The 13,402-nt window shown below is 32.6% G+C and overlaps 1 protein-coding gene across 2 annotated transcripts; it reads right to left on the bottom strand.

Moving 5' to 3' along the window:
• Positions 1 to 9,374: 9,374 nt before the first annotated feature.
• On the bottom strand, positions 9,375 to 12,169 carry LOC100787045 (CASP-like protein 5B3). 2 transcript variants are annotated; one of them, XM_006605702.4, is made up of 3 exons: positions 11,675 to 12,169; positions 10,140 to 10,212; positions 9,375 to 9,769 (listed from the first exon to the last, which is right to left on the bottom strand). In XM_006605702.4, the coding sequence occupies exons 1-3, from the start codon at positions 11,803 to 11,805 to the stop codon at positions 9,575 to 9,577; spliced, it is 399 nt and encodes a 132-aa protein (XP_006605765.1). In that variant the 5' UTR covers positions 11,806 to 12,169; the 3' UTR covers positions 9,375 to 9,574. The 2 variants fall into 2 exon arrangements, with proteins under 2 accessions (XP_006605765.1, XP_003555759.1); XM_003555711.5 differs by having other exon boundaries at positions 10,080 to 10,212; positions 11,675 to 12,149.
• Between the last annotated feature and the right edge of the window lie 1,233 nt (positions 12,170 to 13,402).

Raw genomic sequence — 13,402 nt, 5'->3', positions numbered from 1 at the left:
TATTATGTATGATAAATTTATTAAATTCTATTCAACTACTTTAAAAATTATTTAGGATATTTTTTACTAGTTGGCAGTATAAAAATTAAACTCATTTTTAAAGACAATAGCATAATTTAATTTATACATTATCACGAAAAATTCTTAAGTAAAAGAAACCATCCATTTCTTTTTAAGCATAACTTGAATTAGAAGTGGCAAAATGTGTTCGACTAGTTGAGTCGATCGAGACCCATCCAATGAAATGTAGAACTTAGATTAAATGTTTTAATCCAAATTAAAGAGGGTTTTTTTAACTTGATCCATCTATGGCCCAATGTGGGCTAACCCGCACAAAACCCAGACTTTTACATGGTTAAGTTTCATTTTCATGTCCAAATTAAATCCAATTTTTCCCCCAACATATTATAGTCGGCAACCCACATTGGACCGGATAGTGCGTTGAGTTCCCACGCTCACAAATCTTTGGATTTTCCTACGTGCACCCAGCAGAATTGCTGGTGTACCCAACAAATAACCTGGAGTGGCAAAAATGTCCTTCAGTAAAAATTTAAAAGGAAAAGATTTTCCCTCGCGTCCGTATAACCACTGCACTTCTCTCCTTGGTTTTCTTCTCGTTGTCGTGCCTCCCTTCTCTGCTGTTTGCGTTCATTGTCGCCGTAGAGCCATTCGCTACCACCACCACAGTCTTTGTAAGTGGTTTCCTTTGTTCTTGCATTATTTGTGGGGGTGGGTGAGTTGTTTGGTTGTGAGATCCGTATAATTCATACAGAATATAGTATTTTCAAATATGTTTTGAAATATTGATTTTTTTTAAAATGAAAATATATTATTTTCCAATATGTTCTGAAATAGTTACTGTTTTTTTAATGAAAATATATTATTTTTAAATATGTTTTGAAATAGTTATTGTTGTTTTTAAGTATAAATATTTTATTTAGAATGTTGTTTTTAAATAGTTAATCTATTTTAATAAAAAATAGATTATTTTCATTTTTTTAAACACTTATTGTTTTATTTTTAATTATAAATATATTTATAATTATTATATATTAGTTTTTTATGTAATTAATTAATTATAGTGTTTTTTTAAGTTGCTTTTTAATAAAGAAGTTAATTCACTATATAAAATTAATATCAAATAAAATTTGAAAAAATATATATAATAATAATTTTTTAATTTATGAATGATTGTATTGTAATTGATTGAAGTATTGTTTGAATTTTGACATAAATTTGTATGTATGTTCAAATTTGCAGATTATGGTTAGAACCAGAGGTTTAGGTCGTGCTTTAGGCAGAATTACAAGAAAAGCCCTGGGGAGAGAAGATAATCATGATTCAAATGAAGCTCTCCATCGGCGAAGGCTCACAGCATCCGCACGTAGGCAATGAGAAGTTGTCGTTGTTGTTGAGGATGCTCCTCACTTGGATGGCGCAACTGAAGAGGTCTTCCAACAGCCTGAAGAAGTAGTTGTTGATGACTAGGGTTTTCCAGGCAGGCCGTGTGACACATCAGTTCTAACTGCCTATGCTGATCATGTTGCAATCATTGTTTGGAATGGAAAGGTATTTATAGTTTTAAATAAATTATATTTCAATAAGTATTTGTTATTATTGTTTAAACTGTTAAAATTGTTTAATTTTTTTTAAGAACGTCCTAAATTGAAGCTATCCTTCCATGGAAGGAAGGTTTAGAAATTCGGGAGGCCTATTGCTGACATTGAAGGGTTAGTCGATGCCACAAGATTAAGTCTTTTGATCACATATCCATTGGACACTGGCGATCAGGGACTTATATCGACTTTTATGGAGAGACGACATAAGGAAACTAGCAGTTTCCATTTTCTAGTAGGAGAGGTCACCATCACCCTCGATGATGTGGCCTCTTTACTTCATCTGCCCATCATATGCGTATTCCATAGCTTCAAGACTCTTTATGACGACGAAGCGGTGTTGATGGTAGTGGAGATGAAGCCAAAGCTGAGACACTACATTGTCATGGGGCATATGTACAACTATCTTGGTTACGAGATATTTATTATAGCAAATGTGAGGTCGGACACTGGACTGTAGCAGCTCGAGCTTATCTTCTACATTTGCTAGGTTGCACTTTTTTTTTGCTAACAAGAGTGCAACACACGTACATGTGGTGTTCTTGGATGCCTTTCGAGACCTCAATCAGAGTGGAAGCTACGCATGGGGAACTGCCGCCCTAGTTCATATGTACGATAATTTGAATGATGCTTGTAAGAGCAGCAACAAACAACTTGATGGATATATCACACTATTACAAGTATTTGTCATTGAATCTTATTTAATTTTTTTTCTGAATTTTTTTATGTGTTGATTTGATATTTTTTTTATTTTGAAAATTTGTGTAGTGTTGGATTTATGAATATTTTCCATCTATTGCTGAGGTTTTTACGAATGAAGACTATGATGAAAGGCCACCCCATGATTGTCGTTGGACCTCTACGAAGGCCTCTATGAAGGCATTATCAGTGTCAACGTATCGGAAGCGTCTAGATCGGCTGACAACTGCTGATGTTTGTTGGATACCTTACGGTGACCACCGTGCAGTTAGAGAGTTCAACCTAATTTCATGTTTTTATGGACATATCCAATGGGGTCCCGTTGACCAGAGAGGGTTGTGCGGTAGTTTGGGTATGTTCAGACGATTCCTCCACACTATCCAGGTTAAAGATTATGCTTTGAAGATATTGACAACAGATGAATGCATTTCTTTGACTACCTTGCACTGGTGGGCCAAATTGTGTTGTGCCTGGACAATGTGCACCAGATTATATGGACTGGTTCTACATGATTTTGCATCCATTCATGAGGCCAACACAGCTCGGGGATCCACCCAGACATCCACCTGTCGTGCAAGATGAGACATATATTGAACCAGATATGCCTCAGTATCCAGTGGTGGCAGCAACTATAGAGGAAGCACCTGCGCATGCAGTGGTAACATATATATTCATCTTACTCTTAATGTCAATAGCTGAAAGGTTGGAGCGGTTGCTCAACCTAAGGATAGTGATTGAAGGCACAAAAACATATGATGTCATGCAAGACTGCCTAAGGATCGCTAGAGGTGTCATTGTGGATCACAATGTATATGTGCGGTCGTGACAAAGGCGACACACGGATCACGCATGAAGACATTTAGAAATTTTTAGGAAAATTTATAGACTATGTTTATCATTTTATTTTATTTGACAACATTTTTCTTTTAGCAATTTTATTTGAATTATTTTTATATTACTATTGACAAATGTAAATTATTTAACCCTAAAGCATTTTTTATGTTCTACTAAACCCTGTTTTTCACATGACAGTTAACTCTAACAATGCATATAACACTAAACCCTAACTATTATAGTAACCCTAAACCGTTTTAATGTAAGGTATAACACACAATTATGTGAATTTCCTATGAAACAACTATATATTATTATAGTACATGACAATGTCATAGGTACCTAAATGTTCACTCTTCACTTAAATCAACATAGTCTCTTTTCAACATCATCAAATTTCTGTATTGCTACATTCTACTAATATATGGAGTTGGTCACTACTTTGCCTAAGGATGACAATTCCTAGACCATAACAAAGCTAGAGGCGATAAGGGACAACGATCTCTTAAATAAACCTGTTACACATGCACAAATTGTAACATCCCAATTTTTCGTAAATAAATTTAAAAAGCTTTTTAGAAATAAATAAATAAATAAATAAATATAGAGCAAATAATAGGCTGAGTACCCTAGGTATAAATAGTTATGTTAAGTCAGCTGCCTCCTTTTGGCCTCATTTTCGTTTTTCCCCTTCTCCTCTCAAAACCCTTTCTTTTTCCCGCAGCCCACCAAACCAGTCTCAGAAAAACGACGATCTTGAACCCGTTCACCGTTGGATCGTCGTGAAATTTGAGTATCATGTTCGCAACACAACTCCGAGCCTTCTAACCGTTGGGAATTTCGATATCATGTTTGAACTGAGAGAGACACCCTTCGCATTGTAACCTTTTTCTTTCCCGCAGAAACCCAGAGCTGTCTTGGTAAAACTACGATCCCGGTTTCGTTAACCGTTGGATTATTGTGAAATTTGGATATTTTGTTCGAAATTCAATTCCGCACGCTTCCACCGTTGAGATTTACGAGATAATATTCGTGGAGGGAGAAAAATGAATCGCATGAAGATAGCACAAGTGGAGGTTTCAATCTCTTCTCCGTCTCTCTGACGTTTGGGAATTCTATCGGAGCAGTCGGATGAATAATTGAAAGAATTTCCAGGAACCGCTAGAGATATTGCTATCGCTGGCTGAAGACACGTGAGCCCGCTTAGAGGTAAGGGATGAGTTTATCGCAATTGGGGATTAGAATGAACATGTGTAGGGATCCTTAGAGAACTAAATTTGGGTTTATTTTGAAATGTTTATTGAATTATAATTTTCTCTTTATGATTATAAATATAATATTATTGTGTTCTATGTACCAATTGATGTCCTGATGAGAATTGATTGATAAACTTGAGTGCTCTTGATGTCTTTGTGTTTAACCCATGAATTTGATTAATTGATTGTGATATAATTGTGAGAAACTATTTCAGGGATTTTACACCCCATATTGTGATGAAATCTTTTGTATAAATTGTTTTGTTGAGGTTATGAAATGATGATTCAAACTGTGAGTATGTGATAAATTGAACATGTGACGGATGATGAAATACATGTGTATTGAGATGAGATGTGTGTATTAAGTTGTGAACTATGAACTGTGCAATCACACAATTGTAAGACCCTTTAAGGGCGACGAGTATTGTGATGGGATCCACTATGGGAATCCGACGAGTTAAAATGATTTTGAAAACAATTGAGTAGATGTGTGTATTGCATAGTTCATAGGTAAAGTGTACATGATTCATGAGGTGTGATAATATGTTAAATTGAGATTATACCATTGTGATTGGGATTAAGTGTATGTGATAAATTGAGTATGTATATGATTGAGATATATATGTGCATCGAGTTGTGAACTATGAATTGTACAATCACACGATCATAAGTCCCTTCAAGGGCGACGAGTTAATGCTAAGTCCCTTTTAGGGCGACGAGTTGATGTTAAGTCCCTTTTAGGGCGACGAGTTGATGCTAAGTCCCTTTTTGGGCGACGAGTTAATGTTAAGACCCTTTAAGGGCGACGAGTTAATGATAAGACCCTTAAAGGGCGACGAGTTAAAATTATTTTGAGAACAATTGAGGAGTCGTGTGTTTTGTACAGTTCATAGATAGAGTCTGTGTGCTAAAATAATTTTAGGGGTTGGACCTGAATCAGGAGGGAGAGGCCCTGACGGACTCTTCGGAGTGTAGGCCTTGGGGGTCACCGGGTTTGAGTGCTCCTTTAAGCCTATGTTGATCCCATATGGTTGGAGCATTCTCGCAAAACATCGTGACCCTGACTGGTCTCCCTATGATCTTACTTAGTGAGAGTGACCTGACAAACCCATTGTGTGGTGTGTCTTGTTATGTACTCCTAAGCGCCCCAGGGTGGTTTTTCACTGACATGGTACCACATTGCATATAGGCTTGAGTCTTAGCATAACTGTCGCATACGCTTGCTAATTGTTTATTATGAAATTGATGTGTTATTATGTCTTGATCGGAGTGTGTGATTCCTGTGTATAATGATTGATGATTGAAAGGTGTGATTAATGAATGAAAAGTGTGATTGATGAATGACAAAGTGATGAAATAATGTGAGATATGCTAAGTAAATTGTATTTGGTTACTATATGTTGTGTTGTTTCTCTCTAGTAGTTAGCAATGTGATAACTCACTCCCGGTTTGCTGTTTGTGTTTGGATCTTGTGATGATCTTGAACTTTGTGTTCGGGGGAGCAGATGAATAGGTGGATGACTATGAAGAACCTCATGCTAGAGGACACGGGAACACCACGCTCTGATAGGATGTGACATTAGGATATAGGTTCTATATTAATTGTATGAGACTTATATGACTTTCTTTGAGTCGAGATGACTTTATTATTTATTTGGACAAGTTTGAATATGATGTAGAAGAAAGTGAATGTGAGCCTTTTACCCATTTGAAAAGCTTGTATTTAAAAATGTTTTAAAAATACTTTTAATTAATATTTGAATTTTTATTCCTTTATTAATATATATGTGAGGGGTAGAGGGTGTCACACAAACAATTTCAAGTTATGATAACACAATTAATTTCAAAAATTTAAAAACAGGATTATGATGAATCTACCTAAACAAAATGATTGTCAAAGACGCGACCAATACATATTACACGATGCACATAAGAATTTGTTGATGGTTGACTTCTAAGAGGAAAAAACATAATGCTTTATTGTAGAGACAACGATACAAGGATAACATTATACCTTGATGCAATGACTTATCTCATGTCTCATATCCATCCACTTATCCATAGTAACCTGCATGAACCAGTTATACGGATTACATTTAGTTAAACTAAATTTAAATAAATAAAAAACAAAACATAAATTACATACTATGGATAATCCATCAACAAGTAGGGACCTCTTTAATTTCTCAAATTTGTCTATGCTACCAAGGAGGTTGATATACTCATCAGACCATTTGTCAAGTTCTTTAAGCAAATGGTTGTGCACCAACAACCATGAATCTTCACCCATACCTAATAAGACAACAATTGCATGATATCCACAGTTACCGTTAGCTTTGACATTGACAATGTTTTCAATGGAATCGTGAATGAAGAGATGAAATTGATCCAACATTGGCATAGTCCTTCTTCAAATTGCCTGCTCTAAAGATGATGCACTACGTTTAACTGAAAAATTACTATTTTGCACAGAATGTAAAGCATCAATATACTCCCAGTAAGACGAATCACGCTTTGTTGATCTTTGATGTTTGGTCATCAATTTCTTTTGAGCACCTTTGGTGTTGACCTTTTCTTCAGACATTATACTGTCATACATTCATTGATCTTCGTCCATCTTAACAACACATTCAAAAGTTTGAGCATCACAAACAAACAACCCCTAACTACACCATACATATACTATCACACAAAACCCTACGTAATTTTTTACTGCATATAATATTATAAAACATTAAAATTGATAACCCTATATTTTAAAAACCAATAACATAAACTTTTTTCTACTTACAATTCATAACCATATAATACATAAAAAATTATAACTGAAACATATGTAGTAAAATAAATTATTTTAATCAACTTAATTCTAATTCATTAAATTATGACCACACAAAACAATCAATTTTATACCACAACAACTTAAATAAATTATACATAAATTACAAGTGTAAATTATCTTACATTTAATACCATTTCCAAAATATAAAAATAAGTAATTACAAATTAATTATCAATCTACACTTATTTAAAAATATTTAAAACAATAATACTAATTACATTTCAAATAAAAAAATAAACAAATAATTTTTTTATACACATTAATTCAATTTTTTAACAATCATACTAACATATTTATAATTTTAAAAAATTAAAAATTTAATATTTCTTTTAATTTTAAAAAAAAAATCTGTATAATTCATACAAATTAACTAATCCGTATGACTTATACGAATTAGATAATCCATATAAATCATATGAATTAGTTAATCCGTATGAGTTATACGAATTACATAATCCGTATAACTCACGGATTAATTAATCTGTAAGTTATAATAAAACTTACGGACTAATCAATCCGTAAGTTTTATATAACTTATGAATTCTTTAATTCATATATGCAAAAAAAAAAATAACTCTGATGTATCTTTGATGTATCTCCGTTAACAACCAAAGTAACCACTGCAACAACCACTACCATCATACCTCTGTAACACTTTCACCTCGATCAAAGTGACACAATGCACCTCTTGCGATAATGAAAAAACCAGAAGAAACGGACCGAGAAAATGAAAGAATGACTGTGTTACTGTAAAAAATAAAACTTAAAGCGACGAAGAAAGCAATAAAGGTATTTTTGGAATTAATTTTTTTTGCTGGGTGCACAAGCAATATGACCGGTGCACCTAGCAACACCCCATATCTTATAAATAAAATAACAAATTTTGGGTAGTTGATGTTCATTCCAAGAACCAAAAAAATTCCATTCCGTATCGCCCTTTATGGCGTATTCATCTTGTGTGGAGGCTGAAGACTTTGTTTAAAAGGATCCTGTAAGTGATGTGGAATGAAAATTAGGAAGAGATTTCAACATAAAATTAATTTTTAATTAGAGATTTCAATTAAAATACTCTCCTAAAGTACGCTTTATTTAAATTTTTAAGGTTACGCCTTGTGCTCTATTTGTTCCCATAATATTCAAGGAACAAGAATCACTAGCTTCTTGAGCAGCTTTTCTAAAATTTACGATAAGTTTACAACTTTTGTTTAAACTTACCTAATTTTATTGACTTTTGCATAAAGATCTATATCTCACCATATCTTCACTCGAGTCTATTAAGCAACTAAAGATTGGCGTACTGACATCATTGTCTCTCATTTCAAAGACAGTTCTAATACAATTCGCACTGTTACCAAATTAATTGTGTATAAAGAAGAGAACAATAGCAATGCAATGCATTAAATTTTTTTAATTTAAATAAAATCATTTTGAGGAGTCAAAAAATACAAATTTTCAAGTATTCAAACTGATGTATGGTAAGTAGTTTAGTTCCTAACTTGAATAAGGAAAGTGTTAACTTCCTTCTTTACCTGTACGTCTATAGTTTAATTACTTAATCCAGGGTCAGACACAAATGAACTAACTATACGATTACTTTTTTCGTAGTAGAAAGAAATGGTATATGCACACAAATGAGAATGAGGACAATCATAACTACATAAACCTTTTCAAGCATGAAGTATCTAACAGACACTTATCAGGATGAAGTATGTTAAAAACAACTATTAGTATCAAGTATTAACAACCAAATTTCATGTAAGGAGGAAACTTGTGCAGTTTTTAAATGTTTTTTATACTATTCTCCTATCAGAATTGGAGTTTTCCCTTGCGAACCTATGTTGACATTAGATGTAAACATTTACTATGCGAATTATCAAGATGAAACTTCAATTCTAATTGGAGAGCAACATAAAAAATACTTAAGAAATTACATTTAAGTTTTGTCTTTCATTGGTTTTGGTTCATATCCCCCCACGTTAATCTTTTGACTTTTATATAATCTCTTGGCATGCTGTAGATGATAGGTGGGGTTAGAGGTACCACCCTTGTTGGGATGTCTAACCCTATTGTGATGCCTTTGCGGCTTTGCATGCCAATTTTTATGAATAAAAAAAGTTGTCTATCATGTAAACATATAGGTTTATATCTTTGCAAAGCAAAATCATTTATACATTTTTCGTCCCCTTTACAATCTGCATTCTGCAGCTATCCCAATTAAATTTCAGAGTACAACTCTACAGTGATTCCTTTCCTATAAACAATTTGAAAAGAAAATTTTCAACAAGACTAACTTTGGTTGGATGAGGGAATTCTAGTGGAAACGTTAGCTACCCTGCAGCTAATAGCCAAAGCATAATTAGAGATGATATTGAAGTTGAAATCCAGCTCAGGAATGCAAGTGCCACAGAAATCTGGTACTTTTGGCACTCCTCTCCAAAGTGGCAGTGTCCCAGATCATGAAAGTACAAAACTGTAATGCCAGCAGAGGCAGAAGCTGCTGCTAGAGATAGTGTTGCTGTTAACTGTGGAGAATGTACAGTGGTCAAGAGGAAAACTTGTGAAATGATAAACATCATAACTATACAAGTTCTACTGTGTGTAACAGACTAATTGCATGTTTGGATAACTGTCCTTAACGTACTTTTGGGTGATGAATGCATTTTTGGAGAAGAATATTCTTTCTATCTTTTATTCTAAACATACTTTTGGAGAAGAATATTTCTATCTTTTATTCTGAACATACTTTTTGGAAGGGGTGCAAGTGGGCAACGGTTATCCAAACATGCACTAATTAGGAAGTTGGGAAGAGTAAAGGTTCACTTAGAAACTAACCCAATCTCCAACTACAAAGAGGCTAATTAGTACTGGGTTTAGGAGGACCTTCTTTCTCACCAAAGCATATAAATCCATTAGAGCAAGCACAAAACTCCAAATGATTTGTAAGCCCATTGAAGCTATCAAGTAACTGCACAATTACCAGAGGAACATTCAGTGTCTTAAGTTATTCTACATCCAACATCCAAGCATTGCTATTGAAGTATTGATGAATAATGCAAGACTAGTTTCTTGACCACCACTCAATCAAAAGCAAAATATTTCATGAGTAACATGTTTTTATTACAGTCTAGAGAAGCAAGAACATAGACTTGAATAGAAAACAATAAAGTTGAATGGTTGATAATCAGAATTCAGGAGCTATATCACAGTCCCATTCCATTGAGATTTCACTGAAGATCTCCATCCTTTGCAAACACCCTTGTTCATCTCGACCATGAGCCTAGTTTCTACCTAGCTGCGGTCATTCTATTCAGTATTATACTGCCACATCAGTCACCCTTTCCACAAAGAGCCAAGGTGCATAAAGACACATTCAGTTTGTTTCCTCAATTCTAGTATCCAAGGAAAAAGCCAGTGACAGTGAAAAAACAGCTTTAAATGATAGGTTCATGGATATGATGCATTAAAGAAGTGAATCAAGATCTGAAGGTAAAATGCATTGCCTCTTTATAGGAACAGGGCAAAATAGAGGAGGGGAGCATACGGATCATGATCCCCTGCACTGCAGTTTTTATTTCAACTGCATCAATCGCAACCATTTATATATACTTAAATAAAATATTTATAAAAACATAATTTAAAAAGAATGGACAGTGAAAGATTGAACTGCACCTCCCTGCAGTTATTTTCCAACTGTAGGGGATCCAAATCCCATTTGAACACATTCAGACCACACCAATTAATCTAAATCAAGATACCAACCATACATAAAATGTGTAAATCTGTTGCAACAAAATCACCTAATAGACCTAATTATTCAGTGGTAAAGACATTTTTTTTTCCATAGAAAGTAAATCAAAACAAGTATACATCTTGAGTGCTTCAAAATCATTCGGAATTGAATAGTTCAACTAACTAGTAGGTTGTGTCCTCCCAATTCGAAAATCAAAGAGCAAGCAGAGTCTTGCAAGGACTGTTAAGGACTAGAGACACATACATATAGCCAAAGTGACTAATAAAATATGAAAAATCAATAAGTATTTTGTTGGCCAGACATGGAGATCCCTGCATTCACACATTCACATATTCATAAACCGTAACTGTCAGATGAAGATCGGATGATTCACATATCGTATACATATTTTAAGTTAGATTTGTGAGATGAAATATGAGTCCTTCAATCATTATCCTATGGTTACGATTCATTGAATGCATGAAATCTCTTGACATCCATAAACTCAGCCATGAAGATGAATGGAGCATGATTCAATTGACAAACATATCACATATGATATGACTAATGTATTTTGAGAACACAACACAACACTCATGAAAATCACACCAAACAAAAATGAATGCAGGTTAAAGTTTCGCAAAACAAAAACAAATTTTTTACTTGAATGAGAGGGAGAAGGGAATTGAGTAATTACCAAAAGGCAGTCAAATTAAAGAAACTGATTGTGGTAGCCATGGAAGCAATAGACCCAGCAGCAAAAACGAACTGTGACATCCTAAGAACAAGCCCAAGAACAGTGCCAGGTGTCCCACAGAAATCCTTCATCTTTCTCCACCAAATCAAAATCAATGCTCAGAAACCTCAATGCCTAACAATGAACAACCATCTTCAGATTCCAGACCAATGTAACAAAACAAATCACCAATGAACCAAAAAGGTGAGACTTTTAAGTTTTAACATCCACTTCACACCCACATGATACACACCAGAAGTCACAAGCAAACAGGAAGATAAGACTGGAAAATGAAGACAAATATAAGAGATTCCAAGTTGAATTTTGAATCTGGGTGGACACAACACAACAAATTAGACTGAAAAAAAAAGGCTCAAAATTGAAGAGGTAATAATGTAGCAAAGATAAAAGAGGGCATGAACAATTAATAATATGCTATTTTTTTGATATTTTTTTATAATATTAATAATATGCTATTAATTCATTATCAATTCATATTACTTTATTTGCATAAGTTTTCAAGTATGAACTATGAGAGAGAGACAGAGACAGAGACAGAGAGCTATGTTAATGTTAATACGCTATTTTAATATTATTAGATCTTTGAGCTTAATTTTGACCATTTTTAAAAGTAATATTGCTTTATTAAAGAAACAATTATGATATTAAAAATATGAAAGTGTAATAGTAGTAATAATTTTTCAATAAAATTTTGTTACTTTTATTTAGATAGTTAAAATTAATTTCAAGGACTGATATAAATATTTTTTATTAAACATTATTCCTTAATTTAATTTTGAGTTTAAACACGTCATATTAAAATAAAGAAAAATGTTTTTTATTTTTTAAAAATTTCATTTAATCAAATAAATGTTTTTTGCCAATTTAAAACATATTATCCCTATAATTGTTTCTTATATAAAAAATATTCACTATTGATTATATATATATATATATATATATATATATATATATATATATATATATATATATATATATATATATATATATATATTATAATTATGTTTAGTAAATTAAACTATGTAACCAACAGAGCCTAGATTTTGTTAGATTTTTCTGGATATAGCCCTCATTTTTAACCCATACACTAACCTTTTTAATTGTTTTAAAAAATATTATATTGATCTTCTTTATATATTACTCTAACTATCTTAATTCTTTTAAAAAAATATTACAACGCATACTTCTATAAGGTAGGTTGATGTAAGTTAAAGGTAATTTACTCTTAAATTTTTTTAGATAAATGTCTTTACAATTAACTAATAACATTATTAATATTTTCTTATATATAACATTATTTTTTATATATTTTATATTTTCTTAAACTTAAAAAAAACTAGTGTAATGCAAAAATATAGATTTGAAACATATGAAGATTTGAAACATATAGATGTGAAAAGTTAATAAAAATAAAATGAAGTAAAAATATAAATATTTAAAAAATACAAAAAAAAAACGGTTAATTATTGCTTTAGTATGTGTTAAATAAGTAAATTAAAATTTTGCTCCCTAATTTTATTTCATTTTGTTTTCAATCCTCTAAATATTTTAAGTGATTGTGTTTTGTTCCTGTAAAATAAGCAAATTTTAGTTTTGGTCTCTAAATAACTATTTTTTATTCTAGCAAAATGAGCCAATTTTAATTTTGGTCTCTAAAATTACATTCTT

The sequence above is a fragment of the Glycine max genome, chromosome 20 (assembly GCF_000004515.6).
Source record: "Glycine max cultivar Williams 82 chromosome 20, Glycine_max_v4.0, whole genome shotgun sequence".
In the NCBI taxonomy this organism is placed as follows: domain Eukaryota; kingdom Viridiplantae; phylum Streptophyta; class Magnoliopsida; order Fabales; family Fabaceae; genus Glycine; species Glycine max.
This window is presented reverse-complemented; position numbering and strand designations above follow the sequence as displayed.

What these genes read in the sequence shown, in the direction of transcription:
- LOC100787045 (XM_003555711.5), bottom strand. Translation starts at nt 11,805, where the DNA reads ATGAAGGATTTCTGTGGGACACCTGGCACTGTTCTTGGGCTTGTTCTT. An exon ending in TTTAATTTGACTGCCTTTTG is followed by an intron (nt 10,213 to 11,674) that starts GTAATTACTCAA and finishes GTAATTGTGCAG; the next exon opens with TTACTTGATAGCTTCAATGG. An exon ending in TCTTTGTAGTTGGAGATTGG is followed by an intron (nt 9,770 to 10,079) that starts GTTAGTTTCTAA and finishes CATTCTCCACAG; the next exon opens with TTAACAGCAACACTATCTCT.